Source organism: Notolepis coatsorum, assembly GCF_963971535.1.
Source record: "Notolepis coatsorum genome assembly, chromosome: 5".
In the NCBI taxonomy this organism is placed as follows: Eukaryota; Metazoa; Chordata; class Actinopteri; order Aulopiformes; family Paralepididae; genus Notolepis; species Notolepis coatsorum.
The window spans coordinates 138847308-138869388 of record NC_140169.1 but is presented as its reverse complement, the minus strand read 5'-3'; the positions used below and the strand labels follow the sequence as shown (position 1 = coordinate 138869388).

The following is a 22081-nucleotide window of genomic DNA, read 5'->3' as shown; positions in this document are numbered from 1 at the left end:
AGTACTGGCCAACACGCGGACATATATAATGTTTAATAAAAGTTCCTGCAGTACTGGCCAACCCGCGGACATATATAATGTTTAATAAAAGTTCCTGCAGTACTGGCCAACCCGCGGACATATATAATGTTTAATAAAAGTTCCCGCAGTACTGGCCAACCCGCGGACATATATAATGTTTAATAAAAGTTCCTGCAGTACTGGCCAACCCGCGGAAATATAGAATGTTGAATAAAAGTCCCGTGGTACTGGCCATCAGTCAAGGAAGCACTCGCAAACAGATAACGTTAAACACAGAAGATGGAAAACAGACAGACTGAGCAACGGGGAACTGCATCCAACCCTAGTACAACTCTCGAGTCCAAGGCAAGGACACATTTAAATTACAGAGGTGTATGTTAGTCTATTGCGCACCGGACTACGACGTAAGGTTAGACATTTTATTTCATGCTCAAAAGCCCCTGGCTTGCACATCGCAGTCACGAAACGAAAGGGGCTAGCTCAACCAGTGCACAACAGCAGACCAACCCAAATGACCACAACACTTGACGGTACTTCACAGCACTGTCGTAAGGCCACCGTGCCGTCTTAAAGGCAGAGTGAACACTCGGATGCATACACAACATTGACGTGGCTTGACAACCGAGTTTCAAAGTTAACTTGATTGACTGATTGAAAACTTTATTAACAGATTGCAGAATGGGTACAATACAGTACGGCTCAATACACACAATTGTTAAGGGGATGCAGACCAGAGAAAGACTTTCGTCTTGTTTACATCAGGGTCCCCCATTTTCAATTCATCATAACATATGACATACACGACATACAGATAGACAGTACTGCTACATCTATACATTTCACATCTATCTATCTATACACTTCACAACATACTTTTTTTCTTTCACTGCCCAACCCAGTCCAACCCAGCATCTTTCACTGCCCAGTTCAGCCCAACCCAGTCCAGAATAAATCCCTCTTTCATGTTAATATGTGTTATGCTAATATTGTGAAGAGTAGAGACTGTTATTAATGTTTTATGCTACTAAATATTTTAAAGAGTAGAGACACGGTGTGATTATTACTATGATTGAAAATCAATTTAGACGAAGACATACAAAGAAGTAATTATCACAATTAGCGATTTTTTTTGGCTGGTAAAAAATCAGTTTGTCTGGTAAAAAAAATCAGATACTCGCCAGTTGGCTGGTAAGCCAAAAAGTTAGTTTCCTCCCCTGGTTTTGAAACGGGTCAATGGTTTCAGTGGAACGCTTTGATTTGTTTCTAGGAAACATAGTTAGGTCCATAAATATTTGGACATTGAAATTGAAATATTTGGACATTGAAATTGAAATATTTGGACATTGGAATTGAAATATTTGGACATTGAAAATGGAATATTTGGACATTGAAATGAAACAATCAAGATGTGCTTTACATTCTACGATATCGACGACGGAAATCAAGTGTCGTCTAGAACCCTGGGTCATGTTTGTTTCTGTCGTCTATAATCTCTCTTCCACACAAGTGTGTTTTTGATTGGTCTGTAAACAAAGACCGAAAATAAACTATTCATCATCATCATCATCATCATCATCATCATCTCTCAGTAGATTCCTCCCCGGACGTTTAGTTTAATTTATTTAACAGTTGCGGATACATTACTAGGTCAAGGCTGAAGCTTGAAATCATATTTGTCATGGAAAGATAACTCCGATATCGTTCTTCCTTTGGCAACAAGTGCTCCTCCTAGAATAGTCCACCACTAAAAATAGTCCAATAGAACAAATATCAGTGTTATTATAACGTTAACATTCGGTGCATTCTGCTACAATGTTCAGCCACTTTACTGCCCCCTCGTGCATCAATATAATGTGCAGTTATCTTTAACTTGTCTAATGTGTACTTGTTTTTTATTTACCTTATACTTATTTCTACTTATGTTATTGCACATACCGCAGACAGTTTATCGTATATAAATACCTGCTTTTTTATTCTGTTAATTGTTGCTTTTTATTCCTTTATGCTGTGGAGAGTAAGAGAATCCCATTGTACTTGTTGCACATGGAAAATAAAAGAAATCTTCATCTGAATCTTTTTAATTTGCAATGATCTTTCTGAAGCAAAAGGTATACAGCATGTCTGTGCAACAGCTGAGAAACAGAAACAGTTCAGACGGATGTAGTCTGATGCAGACAATGGCACAACAGCTAAATGACACTGGTGTCGACCCTTAAAACACCATGGGCGGGATCCTCAAAGAATGGATTGCACGGTGCTAATTGCACCCTTACTTACAATTCATTATGAATTGAAAATGGGGGACCCTGATGTAAACAAGACGAAAGTCTTTCTCTGGTCTGCATCCCCTTAACAATTGTGTGTATTGAGCCGATCTGTATTGTACCCATTCTGCAATCTGTCAATAACATTTTCAATCAATCAATCACAACAGATTGCAGAATGGGTACAATACAGTTCGGCTCAATACACACAATTGTTAAGGGGATGCAGACCAGAGAAAGACTTTCATCTTGTTTACTTTAGAGTCCCCCATTTTCAATTAATAATGAATTGTAAGTAAGGGTGCAATTAGCACCGTGCAATCCATTCTTTGTGGATCCCGCCCATGGTGTTTTAAGGGCGACACCAGTGTCATTTAGCGGTTGTGCCATTTGTGCCAATTACTTAGTGCTGGGATGGGTTTGGGAAATCCAAACAAGGGCAGTAGAGGTCAACCTCAACCCCAACGACATATACCCAACCCACCCCCCCCCCCCCCCCCCCGCCCTCTCTCTCTCTCCCCCCCCCCCCCCCCCCCTCTCTCTCTGAGCCGCGACCTCTGACCTGAAGCAGTGCAGGATGGCGTTGAAGGCCAGGCCGTCGGACCAGCTGGTGGTGAAGTTGAGCACGTTGACCTCCGGGTGGTGGGAGCGGCTGCACTGACGCACCCAGCTCAGCAGGATCTTCTCACTGTTGGTCTGCTGCAGGTTGGACATGATGTCCTTCATGATGTCCTTCACCTGGAGACACAGAGAGAGGGACATTTAAACACCTTCTGCAGGTCCTTCATGATGTCCTTCACCTGGAGACACAGAGAGAGGGACATTTAAACACCTGCTGCAGGTCCTTCATGATGTCCTTCACCTGGAGACACAGAGAGAGAGAGGGACATTAAAACACCTGCTGCAGGTCCTTCATGATGTCCTTCACCTGGAGACACAGAGAGAGAGAGGGACATTAAAACACCTGCTGCAGGTCCTTCATGATGTCCTTCACCTGGAGACAGAGAGAGAGAGGGACATTAAAACACCTGCTGCAGGTCCTTCATGATGTCCACCTGGAGGGATGGACAAGACATACATACGTAAATACACACACACACACAGACACGGACATAGACACACACACAGACATGTGTGAAAAACATGTTCAGTATAAAGGGAATAACAGGGGAATCATTAAAACCTCTACAGGAAATCAAAGAGCAGTAAAGACAGCTTGTGAACTGACTCATCCTGTCATTCTGTCTCCGGTTTCAACATCTCGGCACGTCGGCTTTTTACAAAGCCATATGGACAGGTGTGTGACACACACAGACACACACACACAGACACACACACACAAGCACACGCACATCAATACCGTTTCAACAACTCCTTTGTTGAGCTCTCAAATGCATCAGTGGACTGTAGGTCCACATTCAGAGCAAACACCATTGATCAGTGTGTGTGGAGAAATGAGGAGAGAGTGAGAGAGAGTGTGCGTGTGCGACTGTGCGTGTGTGTGTGTGTGTGTGTGAGTGTGCGTGTACCCACCTGCCAGTGTAGGATGATACTCCAGATAAGGCCCAGCGTGAGCTTGTGGTTTCCATCCACTATGTCTGTACCACCTATATTCACCAAGTCCACCTGAGAGAGAGAGAGAGACAGACGGAGAGAGGTTGTTAGAAAAAAGAAAAAAAGGTAAAACTGACCAAACTATTTGCAGCAAGTACCAAAAGAATGGCAACGACTTAGTAAACCAAACACAGTACCATGAGTGCAGACTTAACATTAACACCGGTGGATCTCACGTGAATCGGTACTAGGGCTGAACGATTAATCGATTTTTAATTTTTATAATTTTTATTTTTTTATTATTTATTTAACCAGGAAGTCCCATTGAGATACAAGATCTCCTTTGCAAGTTGTTGTTATTGTTGTAGGAACGGTTTGGGAGAGGGAGGTAAGGGGTTTTAGATTGTGTGTTGTTGTGAAGTTTAGACTTCAGAGAGGGAGAGTAAAGTACAGAAAAAAAAAGGTACCGTTGGGTACCGGTATTGATTCCCAGGTAAAAAGAAAAATGTTCAGGCTCGGTGTCCCGAACAGACCCACCGCGTAGGCCAGATGCAAGCCGCATTTTACAATAAACCTTTATTGTAAAATTATAATCGCAAATTTTATCGCAATCGCAATATCCGTCAGAAAAATCGCAATTCGATTATTTCCCAAAATCGTGCAGCCCTAATCGGTACTCTGTAGTACCGACGTGATTCAGTCGGTAGTCAGTACCCTTAATAGTACTGGATTCAGTACCCATCCCTAGTCCCGAGTCCTGTGTCCACACCTCTGTAGCCCGACAGTTCAACTGTGTGCACTCACGGCAGACCTGTAATGCAAGCTAGCTCTCCATGGGGTCTGAGAGCGGCACACAGAGAAATAAACAAATAGCTTTCCGGTGGGAAATGTTGGTCAATAAAGTCAATTTGACCCACCATGGTGATTGTTGTGTTGTTGTCTCGTCTCTCACGCCGCAAAGACTGCGTGGTGCTGGGATTACATTGAAGTACAGGACGATTACAGGACAAAAGACGAGTTTTTTGTGTGTTACCAAGGCAACCAGTTGTCAGTGTCCACTCAGGCAGGGGTTTTTATATGAAAGTTTAGAACACAGAGAGGGACACAAAAATCCCTGTTTGTGATTACTGCACCGTGAATTCTCCCCGGCGTGAGAGACCAGACGCCAACATCGCTGTGGTCAAGTCAGATTGACTTTATTTCCACGACCGTTTTCACCGGGAAGCTATTTGTTTATTTCTCAATGTGCCACTTGGAGACCCAATGGAGAGAGTCCGCTTGCGTACGTTCCATGGGTCCTGACGTGACGGGCTAATGTGAACCCTAAAACACGTGAGCCGAGGCCAGGCATGGTGTGATGATAAAATACCATGGAGGACAGGTAAGTGCGCAACGACCAGGAAGGGGATTGGGAATTGGCATAACGACTTAACGGAAAAAAGAAAAGATAATAATAATAAACACTAAAGTGAAGAGTGTTTGCTCACCACCACTGTCTGTGTGGTTGAGTTTTAATAATAATAAACACTCAATTAAGAGTATCTGTTCTGCACCACTGTCTGTGTGGTTGAGTTTTAATAATAATAATTAACACTAAATGAAGAGTGTTTGTTCAGCACCACTGTCTGTGTGGTTGAGTTGTAATAATAATAAACACTAAATGAAGAGAGTTTGTTTAGCACCACTGTCTGTGTGGTTGAGTTTTAATAATAATAATTAACACTAAATGAAGAGAGTTTGTTTAGCACCACTGTCTGTGTGGTTGAGTTTTAATAATAATAATTAACACTAAATGAAGAGAGTTTGTTTAGCACCACTGTCTGTGTGGTTGAGTTTTAATAATAATAATTAACACTAAATGAAGAGAGTTTGTTCAGCACCACTGTCAGTGTGGTTGAGTTGTAATAATAATAAACACTAAGTGAAGAGAGTTTGTTCAGCACCACTGTCAGTGTGGTTGAGTTGTAATAATAATAAACACTAAGTGAAGAGAGTTTGTTCAGCACCACTGTCAGTGTGGTTGAGTTGTAATAATAATAAACACTAAATGAAGAGAGTTTGTTCAGCACCACTGTCAGTGTGGTTGAGTTGTAATAATAATAAACACTAAATGAAGAGAGTTTGTTCAGCACCACTGTCAGTGTGGTTGAGTTGTAATAATAATAAACACTAAGTGAAGAGAGTTTGTTCAGCACCACTGTCAGTGTGGTTGCGTTGTCGGTTCGTCTCTCCAGTAGAATGTTTCCAGGAGCCGTTGATTTGGGAGATGACATTTGACAACATTTGTGGATGAAGTGATGATGTTGTCATGCGACAGCTTCTCCTCAGAAGGGAGAATTATATAAAAAAAAAAAAGATGTTATATATATAAAAAAAAAAAAAAAAAAAAAAAAAAATGGCAGCATTCCGGTGTTCCGACCGAATGACGAGGGAGGGCCGGCGAAGAGTTGCATGAAGAAGGTGGCGGCCAGAAATGGAAATACTTCAAATGTACGCGCCCATCTCGGAATCAACCGCCCGCCGACCATTGCAGGGACTGCTATTATACACATGATTATTCACAAATCACAATTATTTTGATTGATATTGAAATCACGATTATTAAAACATGATTACTCATTGATTTGAGAACATCATATGCCGACGACTTTGTTTGTACGTTTCTTCTCCGTCAAAGGCTGCCTTTCTGTCATCTTCTACAAGTTACCAAAGACGTTTCAAAACAACTGGAGAAACGCACCGTGGGAGGGAGGGGGGGGGGGGGGGGGCAGTGCACCCTTCGCTGTGAAGGAAGGGTGCACAGCATTTACAACACAAGACTAAATGAGAGCAACACACGGCATGTGGCACAATAATAGTTTTATCTCCATTATCTTGTTTTCATGAAGCCAGAATTGTTCATGGAAATTGAAATTGAAACTTGATTAATCCACCCAGCCCTACTACATAAATCCATCATTTTTTATTGGCGGCTCGCTCCAAAGCTTTACAACGTGATGTATTTATTTTTTTATTCGCCGGTACTATCATAATACCGTGGGAAAAAAAGGTTCAACGGAGTCAAAAAATATTGGATCGAGTCCAACCCTAACATGAACACACACACAAATCACTCTTCTAATTTATGGGCATGTGTCCAGCAACAAGCTTCTAAACTTGGAAAGGTTGCCCTCCAAACATGGACACACACCTGCTTCCAGAGATTCCTGTGAAAGCTTGTCTAACGCAGCGTTGTCAACAGCAAACCATCACTCAACACACAACGCTGGTGTAAACACTGTCATCTAAGAGAGCGGCAAGAGGTCTGAATTACTGCAAAAGCATGTGTTTACAAAATGTGGAGAGAGGAGAGAGGTGGGCAGGAACGAGCGCAGAGGTCCAAATGGTCGTCGCTGTTGTTCACGGTGGAGAGACGTCAACAAGAGAGGCACGGAAGAATAACAAGAGGGTCGACACTGTGTATATATTTTAAACCCAGTTTAATCTACTGTAATTGTATATTACCGTTACATTTGCACTCAGAAGTCGGATGCCAAACTTCTTTTCGTTGTACTGTACTTGTGCTGAATAATGACAACGATCGAGATAAAAACAGTGAATATTATTTTCTTTATTTTTTTTTTGCCTTTTTCATGCTTTCTCCCAATTGAGCCATTATGTGCCAATTCCCTACGCGGCCGTTGCCTCCTCCGATACATGTGGAGTCGACAGCCGCTTCTTTTCACCAGACAGCGAGGCGTCCCCCACTGTGAGAGTGACCGGTGACTGCTGAACAGGCGCCCAGACCGACCCGACACCGGGAATTGAACCCCGGTCTCTGCGGTGGTACTGTAGATAACTGAACATTCTAACGGTGAAGCCATAATGGCTATAGAGTTCTAGAATTCTGGGGAAACATTCAAAAGGAATACAGGTGAAAGGGTTCAAAATAAGTCTTGTGCATTTTGACAAGATGTTTCACCCGTCAGGGCTTCATCAAGTCTGTCACTGATAACAAACAAGTCTTTCCTGTCCTCATAAAGACTTCTGTTATCTTGTTACAAGATGTCACAAAGACTGTGAACCTTCAGTTATATTTAACAAACAAGACGTCAAAGACTGTGAACCTTCAGTTATATTTAACAAACAAGACGCCATAAAGACTGTGAACCGTCTGTTATATTTAACTAACAAGACGTCATAAAGACTGTGAACCTTCTGTTATATTTAACTAACAAGACGTCATAAAGACTGTGAACCTTCCGTTATATTTAACTAACAAGACGTCATAAAGACTGTGAACCTTCTGTTATATTTAACTAACAAGACGTCATAAAGACTGTGAACCTTCCGTTATATTTAACTAACAAGACGTCATAAAGACTGTGAACCTTCTGTTGTTTTTAACTAACAAGACGTCATAAAGACTGTGAACCTTCCGTTATATTTAACTAACAAGACTTCATAAAGACTGTGAACCTTCTGTTATATTTAACTAACAAGACGTCATAAAGACTGTGAACCTTCTGTTATATTTAACTAACAAGACGTCATAAAGACCGAACCTTATGTTATATTTAACTAACAAGACGTCATAAAGACTGTGAACCTTCTGTTATATTTAACTAACAAGACGTCATAAAGACTGTGAACCTTCTGTTGTATTTAACTAACAAGACGTCATAAAGACTGTGAACCTTCTGTTATATTTAACTAACAAGACGTCATAAAGACTGTGAACCTTCTGTTATATTTAACTAACAAGACGTCATAAAGACCGTGAACCTTCTGTTATATTTAACTAACAAGACGTCATAAAGACCGTGAACCTTCTGTTATATTTAACTAACAAGACGTCATAAAGACTGTGAACCTTCTGTTATATTTAACTAACAAGACGTCATAAAGACTGTGAACCTTCTGTTATATTTAACTAACAAGACGTCATAAAGACTGTGAACCTTCTGTTATATTTAACAAACAAGACGTCATAAAGACTGTGAACCTTCCGTTATATTTAACTAACAAGACGTCATAAAGACTGTGAACCTTCCGTTATATTTAACTAACAAGACGTCATAAAGACTGTGAACCTTCCGTTATATTTAACTAACAAGACGTCATAAAGACTGTGAACCTTCCGTTATATTTAACTAACAAGACGTCATAAAGACTGTGAACCTTCCGTTATATTTAACAAACAAGACGTCATAAAGAACATTGGATTCTCATATGTGTTTCACTTATTGGTAAAACACATGCTGCGCACATATTGGTCGGGTTTTATACAAAATGAAAAGAGTACGATTTTAACCCTTTCACTGCCACAATACAGCCGGTTAACCCTTTCACTGTGACAATACAGAAGGTTAGCCCTTTACTATCACACAACCGACGACGATGCTCCATCATTAGCATCATTGGCTCCGCGGATGCTAATGATGCTAATGATGGAGCATCGCCGTCGGTTGTGTGATAGTAAAGGGTTAACCTTCTGCCGTGTGGCAGTGAAAGGGTTAACTGGGACCTGACCTGACATCGTCAGACTATATTTAGAAAAGCAAATAGGAGTGAAGAAGAATGTCAAAGGAAGTGATTTTCTCTACTGCATAATGACATAATGCTTTTGATATGCTATCAAAAAGTTGTAGAACGGGTCCAGAACTGGAATCTGGATCCAAAGAGTGTCAAATAATACCCAGCCATACATGGATATATTATTTCCAACACACACGTGCACACACACACACACACACACACACACACACACACACACACACACACACACACACACACACACACACACACACACACACACACACACACACACACACACACACACACACACAGCATCAACCCCATGCTGCCGCCCACGCTGCACACACACGCTCTTATTTACATAGATATGGTCATGCTATGGAGGATATTACACAGACAGAGGGGAGGGGAGGGGGGAGACGGAGACAGAGAGACAGTCTCTCGATTATATCGCCGCCGGCCTTGGAGACTGGCTACTATATACAGACGTTGGGGAGAGAGATAGCAAGAGAGCAATATTAAGAGCAAAAGTAGTCTTTTTGCTACTATATTGTACCCTACTACTATACTTATACTACTACTACTTATCATCTACTACTATTACTTATACTACTACTTATCATGCCGTCTATACTACTATGCACACAAGCTCGTTCATATTTGCCACTGACCCAGAGATGTACCTCTCTTGCTGACTTGTTGTTCACAATTTGTAAGTCGCTTTGGATAAAAGCTAAATGACTAAAGAGAGTGAGTGAAACACCGTCTTCATTAAAATGGTAAATGGACTGCATTTATATATATCGCCTTTATCCAAAGCGCTTTACAACTTGTGCCTCACATTCACTCAGACATTCACACACCGACGGCGGAGGCGACCGTGCAAGGAGGTGCCGGCCTGCTCATCGGGGGAGCGGTTGGGGGGTTCAGTGACTTGCTCAAGGACACCTCGACACGCTGCCAGGAGGAGCCGGAATCGAACCTTCTGATTACCACCAGACGACCGCTCTACCTCCTGAGCCACTGTTGCCCGGTGCATTACATAAGACACATGACACACCATGGGTAACCACTAGGGATGCTCGATATTGGCTTTTTTACCAATACCGATATACCGATATTGTCCAACTCTTAATTTCCGATACCGATATCAACCGATACCGATATATGCAGGGTTCCCCCCCCCCCAAAAATGGAATAATTTCAGGTAATTAACATTACATATCTCTTGTTGTGGAATTAACACAACATTATGCATACTTTTGACAATAAATAAAATCAGAATTAGTTCTTACTTGCTTGCCTGGGTAAATAAAGGTTATAAAAAAGAAGAAAAAAAAATTTGAAAACAGATACAGATATTTTCCGATATCACATTTTAATGCCGATATCGGCCGATAATATCGGTAGGCCGATAATATCGGACATCCCTAGTAACCACTCATTATTGTGAATGAAAAGGAAGACGGGAAGGTGAAACGGAGCAGGACACAAAGCGCAGGATAAGCAGGTGGTACTCACGTTGTTCTGGTGCAGGACCTGGAGCACTTTGTTGACGTTGTTGAGGGCATGTACCCGCGTGGAGCCTCGCTCTTTGGTCTGGTTAATGACACCACAGAAGAAGAGTCACAGATCAAACATGTACCCTGGTGGACCCTCGCTCTTTGGTGTGGTTAATGACACCACAGGAGAAGAGTCACAGATCAAACATGTACCCTCGCTCTTTGGTGTGGTTAATGACACCACAGAAGAAGAGTCACAGATCAAACATGTACCCTCGCTCTTTGGTCTGGTTAATGACACCACAGGAGAAGAGTCACAGATCAAACATGTACCCTGGTGGACCCTCGCTCTTTGGTCTGGTTAATGACACCACAGGAGAAGAGTCACAGATCAAACATGTACCCTCGCTCTTTGGTGTGGTTAATGACACCTAGGGATGGGTATCGTTAGGATTTTATCGATACTACTACTCTTATCGATACTGCTTAACGGTTCGGTACTTTGTCGATACTCTTAACGGTTCTTTTTGAAAAAAAGACAATTAATTAAGAATAGAATCGACATTGCTTTATTATTTATACAACTTTATAAATAAGTATTATAAATAAATATAATTTATGCAGGGAGGGGTATATTTGCAGTTGAGAGCATTGGTCATCTCCCTACAGTAAAGATTAGAAATGATTGAATTATTGTAAATTTGTGTGGAGTGGTGGGAATAGCTGCTTCAATAATAACTTATATTATAACAACAACAACAACAACAAACAAGTTAGACAACTATGTATACAAAAAAAACGATATACACTGAATGATTAGTTGTTACCTAAAGCCCTTGGACTCCACTGTAGAGAAGGGGTGCAGGCCTTTGACAACAAACTTTGTCACAGCCCTGTGACACTCGTTCACCCTATCCTCTGTCATCCTTCCTCTAGCTGCTAGGGTGAAGGGACTTTGGGTGGTGGAGGTAGAGGGAGGATGTGTGGTGGCCCTGGGCTCACTGGCCTGGGACACATTGGTGGCTGACGCCTCAGCTTGACTATCTATAAAACGTTTTTAGATTGTAGTATTTGTAGCTAAACAATTATTTTGTTTATTAGCCTATTTGTAATAATTCGTTATTAGCCTAGGAAACTCCGTATCTTGGCTTACCGGCTGCAGTGGACGTGGATGCAGATGGACCACTGCGCGCAAGGCAGTCGAATACGGCGCATTTCTGCACACTAATATCATGTTTTGCCAACAAATGTTTTGATAGGTTGCTCGTATTGCCACCCTTACTGGCAAATGTTTTGTTGCACTTGTGGCAACGTGCGTTGTCGGCATTGACCCTTGTAAAGTATATCCAAACTTTAGAACGCTTCGCTCTATCCGCCATCACGACTCAGTGCATGCAGAGGCAGAGCTGTCTGTGTCTGTGTGCAGCGCGCTTCAGCACGGGCGTCGGGGACAGCACTTTCATTAAGGAGTACCCGTATGTGTAGCACTACTAGCGAGCGACTCGCAAGGAGTGTGTCTAATAATGACTCGCTGCGGCTCGCTTCTCGTGCAGAGACAGAGAGAGGAGAGATCGTTTGCAACTTTTAAATAATAATAATAATAATAATAATTTCTCTAGAGTATCGATAGCAGTACCGAGGACGTCGGAGCTTATAAATACTCCGGTATTTTCTAATATAGTACCGGTTCCCGTTTAAAACCGGGGTCCGGGGGGCATCCCTAATGACACCACAGAAGAAGAGTCACAGATCAAACATGTACCCTCGCTCTTTGGTCTGGTTAATGACACCACAGGAGAAGAGTCACAGATCAAACCCAACATGACGTCAATACAAGATATGAGAATGAATGTTTTCTCCCACATAATACATTTTTTTTTGTCTCGTTTCTTTTGGTTGGATGTCAAATTGCATCCAAACACAGACTTGCATGACAGAAATAACCGGCTCCTAGGCAGGACAGCGGGAGGGCGGACCGGAGGGAATAAAGGAACAATGCGCGGAGGGCCGTTGCTACGGATACAGAATGAGGCCTTTAGTACATTTTGTGCTCATCACTCAGCGGCATAGCGCTCCACAGCAGCACACGCTCACCCAGCGCACATCGCCGGCTCCCGCGGGAATATAGGGAGAGACTGGCATCTTGAACAGGTGCCAATCCCCCCCGTTTAGTCTCAACATACCACAACCGGGAATTAGCACCCAATTATAGCATTAGTGTCCCAGTATCAGAGTGAGTGAGTGGGTGTGCGGGTGTGTGTGTGGGGGGGGGGGGGGGGGGGAATGTGCGAGGCATTCGCCACTTAGGTTAGGCCACAGGTGTTGGATAGCAGATACACGCGTGCAAGAGTGGTAAAGGACAAGTACCGCACAGCAGGCTGACATGTTATGTATTGAACACACGTACACACACATTCCTTTGATTCACTGTTTGTATAAGCTGGTTTCATTGAGAGAATTATGGGGTTAAGCATAATTGATAACAGAGTGTGCATGTAAAGGAGGGGAGGAGGGAGAGGAAAGGAGGAGGGGTGGACAGGGGGGGGGGGCAGGAGAAGCATGGGGATGAGAATAGGATGACTGAGTGCAAAATAGAGGTTTCTTATTTATCGTTTTGTTTTTGGTATAGGTAGAGATGTGTGTGGATAAATATATATATATTAATATCTTTTTCTAGAAGATTTCTTGTTTTTACATACAAGAAGGATAATATTTTTTATAGATTATTTTATACATGTATAAATTGTATGTTTTGTTTTAAAATAAAAAAAAATAAAAAGATCTAAAAATAAAAAAAATAAAAAAACGAATAAACTGGGTGTGCATGAGCCTGTCTGCTGGGGGCGGAGCTAAGGACCTCCATGAGTCCCAGCCAGAGCTGAGGTTGAGAGAAAGAATGAAGTCACATGAACGGTCAAATGTAGAGCTCAGACAATGTACCATAATATGTCCGTTTGACATGAACATTGTTGTCTAAAGTTGGTCAATTGCAGCGTTGTGTATATATTCATAGCTAAAGTCGGTAGAGGATGAGTACTTTCAGGTGATATGTCACATTCACACTACAAGTGAATTGGATTGATGTTGCAAGCAACAGCAAATATACAAGCGGTCTAAACCAAAACAAACGTACTATATAATGTATATGGTTCCTCGTGTGATTCTAGGAATGTCTGATCGTTAAGTGTGTCTGACTCTTACCACCTAAACTGCACCGACTATAACGTATGACGTAGCCTATATCATGCCAGTCAGGGTACCCATGGTTCCCACAGACATTGCAGAATGAAATTCAATGACTTTCAAGTACTTTTCTAAGCACTATTTTGCATTTTAAAAGGGGCATTTAAAAGGATACAATTAACTTTTAAATGCTGTTTTTTTTATTTAAAAGAAAATCGGATCCAATATTTATGGCTTAAAACCAATTTCCGACAATTAGTTACACTTTAGATACAAAAAATATATTTCTTGATTCAGAACTATTTTATCATGGATGAACAAAACTTTCAATGCGAATGGTTGATTTGAATTTCAAGGACTTTTTAAGCACATTGTTAAAAATAAATGGGCTGTTTAAGGAATTCCAGGCCTGGATTTTTTTGGGTAAAGAAATCAAGCACTTTAACACTATGGGTGCCGGCCAGAAATCCGGAAAATGACTGTGGATTGCCAGCGCTATTTGTCTATGGAGAAATTCCCCTTCTTTGCAGGGCTATAACTTTTTAAATTCTATTGCTACATTGCCAGTATTAGGGCCCATTCAAAGTCCTATATGTATTGTTCATTGTGTAGCAACGTTAAACTTTTTCATTCACATATTCATAGTAAAGTATGGTCTAATGTATAATAGGGGTGCACCGATATATCGGTCGGGTATCGGTATCGGCCGATAAGTGCCTTGTTGACTGCTATCGGCCTATCGGCCGATAAGCTCAAATGTGCCGATAGCAGTCGCCGATAAATACCCATCAATTTGTGTAGCGTCAAAAGGCAAAAAAAAAAAGTTCACTCGCGCGATCTACCTGCACAACGCCCGCCGTCCCCCCCACACACACACAATCTACTGCATCAAAGTAACTATTTATGATTAACAAGGCATTCGTTTTGTGGCATTAGCGTTACATAGTTAGTGTTACACGGACAATAACATCAGCATATTATTATTACCCATAGCAGCAAGGCATTACTCCGAGTCCGTTCATTAGCTCGGTTCCATTCCGTTGCTCATTCCGTACCCAACTACACATTCTGCAATCTGTTAATAAAGTTTTCAACCAGACAAATGTATAGAAAGGCTTTGTTTTATTATAACATTTGTTGCAGTAAAATCATTATGTCTCATTTGGTCATGCGTGGAGCGCCGGTCGGCGGGCCGGGCAGCTAACGTAGCTACGTTATTAGCTATTAGATGCAAGACTAACGTTACTGGTGAAAATGTGATTTGCGTTGGAATACTCCTTTGTCAACTTGCTGTACTTTGCTTGCAGGTCTGCAGTCATTATTGCTGCATTATGAATAGCCGCAACTTTAGCCAAGGTAACGTTATGGCTAAACCTTTAACAATAGTTAACGCTAGCTTTCGGTTAGCTGTTCAATGCTATTAATAACAACTCCCCGTCAACACCCTCTCTCGGGAAGATGGCATTTAAGAAAGTATCTGCTGTTAAAATGAAGTGTTACACGTTCAATAACAAGCATATTATTTACCCGAAGATAGCAGTAAACAAGGCATTACTCCGTTAGTACGTTCATAGCTCGGTTCCATTCCGTTGCTCATTCCGTACCCAACTACACATTCTGCAATCTGTTAATAAAGTTTTCAACCAGACAAATGTATAGAAAGGCTTTGTTTTATTATAACATTTGTTGCAGTAAAATCATTATGTCTCATTTGGTCATGCGTGGAGCGCCGGTAGCTACGTTAAGTGTGTTCTGCTCTCGCAAACAGAACATGCCCGGAAGTAGAAAAATTTATAAACGCTTGCCGATTGGTGGTAAGGACAGCAGGAGGTGGGTGCTAGCGGTCACCGGTGTGGCGTAATTGGCCGAATCGACTGTCAATCAAAATGGTTCCATTGCATTGGTTGAAAGCTCTGGTTGAGAGAATAGTATCCTGCTGCAGGCCGCAAGAATGGTTCCATTGCATTGGTTGAAAGCTCTGGTTGAGAAAATAGTATCCCTCTGCAGGCCGCAAGACGATACTGGGAGAGAGATAGTGATACCATAAACATATTTCTTGATGTTTCCTTTTTTTAAGTAAGTAAAGAGGCCTACAAATACAAACATACACATACAAATATACAGTAGTTTCATTAAAAAAAAATAAAAAATTAAAAAAAAAATATATTTTTTTACAAATACTTATATACAAATATCGGTATCGGTATCGGTATCGGCCGATAGTGTTAGTTGAACAATCGGTATCGGTATCGGCGGCCAATTTTCATATCGGTGCATCCCTAATGTATAAGTATGTTTTCATCTCTTTCTGCAGCTTTCTCCAGAACGTGATATATAGCCCCAAATGCATTATATTGATGATGAAATACAGTTTGATGGCAATCGGGGCGATATAAAAAATTTCAATTGGACGTACTTCTAGAATGATCTACGTATGATCTGATGATGACCGGATGGGCGGGGGATCGTTTATAATTCCGTGGGCAGCGTTATATCATTCATCTAGTGTGGGTGATATGTTCATCATAACAGTTTATATGGAATACGATCAAAAATAACGCTGAATCTTACCGTATCCTCCTCGCGCTGTTGGGCGATGAGCGTGGAACAGTCATTTACCTATTATGGTATGTAGAAATATCGGGTCCATTTCCAGCTTGTATAATAGTATATATGTCCAAATCATGTTGTTTATCGAGTTATTGGCAATCGATCGCTATGTATTGTGTCGAGATCGAGTCCCGGTAGCCAAACAGAGTGCCCGGAAGTAATACGGCCGACCAGCACAACCTCCATAGCACTTCCTGTTTGGCGATTGCGCCGATCACCCACCAGATGGCGCTCCTGAACCGCCAGAGAGCTCAGTGGGTCCTCCTGGTGGATCTCAGGCCAGCGGAGGGGAAATATGAATCCAATCGCAGATTTTTGAAATATTGATATAAGGACGCTGTAAAGCGTCCTCCGGCAACTTGAGCATGGCCGGGAATGACGCTTTTAAGCGTTTTCCGGCAGTCAAAGTGTTAAGCACTTCAAGGACCTTGTGCAAACCCTGGGTACCTTATGTATACTGCACCTGTGTATACCGTATACTTACTCATAGTATTCAGATTCTAAGTGTTATTGACCATATTTATTGTAATGTATATAATATAACTGATAGGGCATACAGACCCTCATCTGCACCTTTGATTACACTGCTTACTTGCTCATTATACTTATATACAGAGTTAATTATATTATTTACACTGCCTATTTGTATCTGTACTATAATTGTATTGCCTATATTTATGTCTTTCTAGTATTACCCTGACGTGTAGTCTTTTACCAACATACTTGCAGTTCCGCGTTCGGGTTCTGCGATCCGATTGGCCACTGCCGTACGCTCTCTCTCTACGCCCAAACAGCGCGTTACGCTAGTTCTGCCTCTAACACCGCCGGGGCTGCGATGGGAACAGGAACAGCTAGGGTGGTCGTCAAGCTGGACCGCGTACTCAAATGAGTACACTGTCGTGAAAAGCTGCCCTTGAAACAGCAGCAATACAGCTCTTCCTTGAGCTGAAGTGATGACCACTACAGAATGTTAACCCTTTCACTACCACACTACAAACAACCTTTCACTACCACACACGGCTGTCTGTAGTGTGGTAGTGAAAGGGTTAACATTCTGTAGTGTGGTAGTGAAAGGGTTAATAGTTCCCTAACCCCTTATCCTAAAATAACACACACACACACACACACACACACTTACCAGGACGGTTCCGGTGAGTCCCTCCAGCAGGTCGAGCAGCTTCCTGCCGTCCTTCAAGTCCGAGAACATGTCTGTAATGGGAGACTTCCCCGCCTGACAGACACAACAACACAACTGCATGGTTACCATGGAGGTGGGAGACAGTCTGACAGACACAACAACAACACAGCCACTGTGGGTTACAAGGCTTGAAGTTCTAGCCCACATCTGGGATTGTAGGATGTGTGTAGGGCGTGTGGCTGTGACTCTATACATGGGAAAGTGCATCTTTTGTCTGTAACCCGTGTAGCCTGTAACATTGTAACCTGTAGCTTGTTGTCTGTAACATGTAGCCTGTAACCTTGGAACCTGCCACAGTGGCCGGTGAATCCCAACTTTTCATCAGTCACTCAGGATTTCCACTAGCCGAAAAAGGATGCTTGAATAAAACGGATATTCAATAGATTCCAACATTATCTCCCGCGAAGTGGCCCGTGGAGTGGACCATGTGTGGCTGGTGGCTGGTGTTAAAGGGACAATCCACCCTAAAGCAGAACTGATATTGTGGAATTCCAGTGATCTTGGATAGTTCAGTCAATACAGGCATCAGCTTTAAGTATTCAAGGTAAAGGAGTTCAGGGCACAGGACAACATTATCAGCTACAACCACTGAACAACTGGAGTCATCAAAACACCAGAGAGGGGGGGGGGGCGCGAGAGAGAGAGAGAGAGAGAGAGAGAGAGAGAGAGAGAGAGAGAGAGAGAGAGAGAGAGAGAGAGAGAGAGAGAGAGAGAGAGAGAGAGAGAGAGAGAGAGAGAGAGAGAGAGAGAGATAACATTAAAACACATCAGAACTGTTGATATGTTGTTAGTGGTTAGTCAAATAAAATGACAATTGGTTGGGGGCCCTATTAAGGAAGGAAGGGCCCTAAGCACAGTGCCTGATCTGACTAGTGGGTTCTATTAAGGAATGCAGGGCCCTATTAAGGAAGGAAAGGCCCTATTAAGGAATGCAGGGCCCTAGGCGCAGCGCCTGATCTGCATGGAGGAGAGGACAGACCTGGACACCATGTGATGGAGTATAGAGTAGCCCTGCAGCTCAATCCATTACTTTTACAAAACGGTTTCACCGGAATTCTGTTGCAAGGGAACAAGTCAACTATTGCATTAACAAACATTAGCAACAGAAAATAAACCTGGGTCCTTTTCAAAGTCATTGTTGTCACTTTGAAAACCATCTACAGACTCAGACAATTTGTTTGGGATTGTTCGACCGTATGAGATATAATCCATTGCTCCATTAGAAAGTTCCACAATGCTTTTATGTGCCAAAACTTCAGAAAGCCAAGTCACTTTGCTGTGATTACTGACCTGTCTCAGACAGTACATGGCTCTAGTCACGTTGCTGTAATTACTGACCTGGCTTAGAACATTTCTCCCTGTGCTCGCAAGTCTAGCAACGTTCAAGACAGGGGAGGGGAGAATTGGAATTACGAAATTGGGATGGGAGACAAATTGAAAAATAAGGAGAAAAAGTGGATCAAAAAGAGAACCCCTGCTCTAGTCACTTCGCTATGATTACTGACCTGGTTCAGAACATGGCTCTAAGACTGGTATGGACCCGATATCTCATATCTGTGCATCCCTGCTCCATAATATAGATAGTCATTGTATTAACAAACCAGCCAGCTGCTGGCCTGTTCTCATCACTTTGCTAGCTACAGCTGGCTAGCCATGAGTCTGGGAAGATCAGTGACCAACGTCTCAGGAGAAGATGTTTGGTCGGAAATAGCCAAACAAAATAGGACCAAAATTATCTTCAACCTCTCTTCAGAGACGGTTCAAGCTCAATCCATCAGTTCTAGAATAAGAGGATTGTAGCAAACTGCAGGAAATTGCAGTGCAAAGGTCTGGAGGAAAATGCTGCAAAGTACTGGGTGTCATTACCTTGGAGAACTGTGCATTGATCCATTTGGTGAACGTTTTCTTCTGTACGGCATCGTGCTCGTCTGTGAGAGAGAGAGAGAGAGAGGGGGGGGGGGGAGAGAGAGAGAGAGAGAGAGAGAGAGAGAGAGAGAGAGAGAAAATGCATGAGTCATTGCTGGGATGAAAGAGGTAATGTCAGCATCACTATAAAAGAGGCACAAAAGTCTGACCCCAGGTGTCAAACTTCACTTACTTACTGACACAGTGCTATTGATTGTAGTCACACGACATGTGTGCTTTTAAAAAAAAAAATACGATACGTCCGAGAAAATCACATGTTGTTATTGAGGGTGTTTACTTCCTTCTTGCTCCCTCTTTTTATTATTCTCTGCGTTGCTTTTTAGTCATTGTGTGTCACCTTTACAGCACGTCGGATTGCAATCCCTGTATGAAAGGTGGAACTATACAAACAAATGTCAATTTACATTGACATTTTCTTCCAACATGGCTGTGTTGTTGTTGTGCTGTTGACGACGCAATTTCCCCTCAGGGATAATAATACAGTTCTTCTCTATTATGATGGAAAACCTTTTGACACAAAGGTTTTGATTAGGAACAAAGCAAAAAGAAAAAAAAAAGGCTAAAAGCTGCCCAACGTGTGCACACAAAATGTCCAAATGTAATGTTGCATAACATACCAGACGCACGGGTCAAGTACCAGACGCACTGAAATTATGGACAAACACTTATCTACAGTACCATTTTTCCGGTGTGTACACACACACACATCTTCCCCTCATAATGACCCCCCCCCCGGCCCGATGAGTGCAACTGTACAAATTCTTCACATTCTCGTCCCCCTCTGCTCCCTCCTCGCCGCTGTTTTGTTCTCCCCGATAAGGCCTTGGGTTGTGTGTCAGTCAGCGGGGTCAGGAGGTACTTTGATGTTCCTGCCGTTCCACTGGCTGCTGTAACGGCTCAGAAGCCCCCGTGCAGAGCCTCCGCTTCACACAGATTGGTCTACCTGCCCTGTCAATCACCAAGTGGGGAAGGGGCAACTAAATTCCACCCACTCTCTCTCTAGTATTTACGGCTGGGGGGTGGCGATATGTCGTATTTTCTAGCCTACGGTATGGTTTATGGATCCACAGAAATGGAATATAAGTCCACACTGGACTCCATACACAAACACCATACTACCATCACACGTGCAAACAAAATCATCAGCGACCCTCTGCAGCACCCAGCTCACCACCTCTTCCAACGCCTCCCCTCTGGTAGGAGGTTCAGGTCACTGGGGGCAGTCGAACTGTGAGGTTCAACCACAGTTTCTTCCCCAAGGCCATACAGCTGCTCCACTCCTCCTAATCTTCACCCCATGCTTGTTATGTTCTCTGGTTTTTTGTTACGCGGTTGCACCTGATGTTTGTATTTTTCGTACTGTAACTGTTCCGTCGTGTATTTTTTAGGTGGTGTATTTCTGTACTGTACTGTTCCGTTGTTGCGTCTCTTTTATGTGGTGTGTATTGCCGCAGCTACCACCTGCACCGTGTGTGAATTCCACCGGCCTGGCCGTGTGGCAATAAAAGGAACTTGAACTTGAAGTCTTTAAATCCCTGTTTCTTTGGTGATGGAGTCCTTCACGCCGGCCATCGTGCACGTTGTCTCTCCCTTCAGCCACAGTTGACGCAGGTGCAGTCAATTGTTTGTTGGTAAATGTTTTGCTTGTACATTTACTAGTAATGCACGATATATCGGCCGATATGGCAGTTTTTTTACACATCGGTATCTGTCCGATATCAAGATAGGGCAGATATGGGCCAATTAAAAAAAATTATAATACTAATAAATTATTATTATTTTTATTTTATTTTTTACATGTTTTCGTCTTAAATAGTTTCAAAATATCAGTAATTTCTGAAAATAAGTTACAAAAGTACAAATAAAAAATGCGTTTTGGAAAATAGCTCTTTATTTGATTATCATAAAAAAGTGTTTTCTATACAGAGATATCGACATCGGTAAATATCGGTATCGGCCAGAACAGCAATATTAATATCGGGTATCGGCCACAATTTTCACATCGGTGCATCACTAACATTTAGTCATTTAGCGGAACGGTTTTATCCAAAGCGACTTACAAATTGTGTAAAACAAGTCAGCAGGAGGGGTTCCCCTCTGGTGGTTAGTTACGTGGTATTGTTAGTCTAGCAGTGACGAACTTGAGCGCTTCACTCCGAGTGAATAATATAGAAGGTATTTATTGAAGCAGTATTTGAGATGGAAACAAGGTAAAAGTAGTTTTCAATAAAGGCAGCATTGTGACAATTATGTTACAAAAAATTTATAAAATCTAGAAGACGCTACTGTACATCACATCACATCTT

The 22081-nt window shown here is 42.2% G+C and overlaps 1 protein-coding gene across 1 annotated transcript in view; it reads right to left on the bottom strand.

Moving 5' to 3' along the window:
- LOC311228381 (utrophin-like) overlaps window positions 1-22081 on the bottom strand; it is a gene marked incomplete at its 3' end in the record, with an annotated part of 82468 nt that overhangs the window by 35229 nt on the left and 25158 nt on the right. The window contains exons 2-6 of the mRNA XM_084314289.1: window positions 19716-19777; window positions 17790-17882; window positions 10878-10955; window positions 3819-3911; window positions 2848-3023 (exon numbers count right to left, since the gene is read on the bottom strand). Coding sequence (XP_084170415.1) covers window positions 2848-3023; window positions 3819-3911; window positions 10878-10955; window positions 17790-17882; window positions 19716-19777 — 502 coding nt within the window. The remainder of the gene's footprint in view (window positions 1-2847; window positions 3024-3818; window positions 3912-10877; window positions 10956-17789; window positions 17883-19715; window positions 19778-22081) is intronic.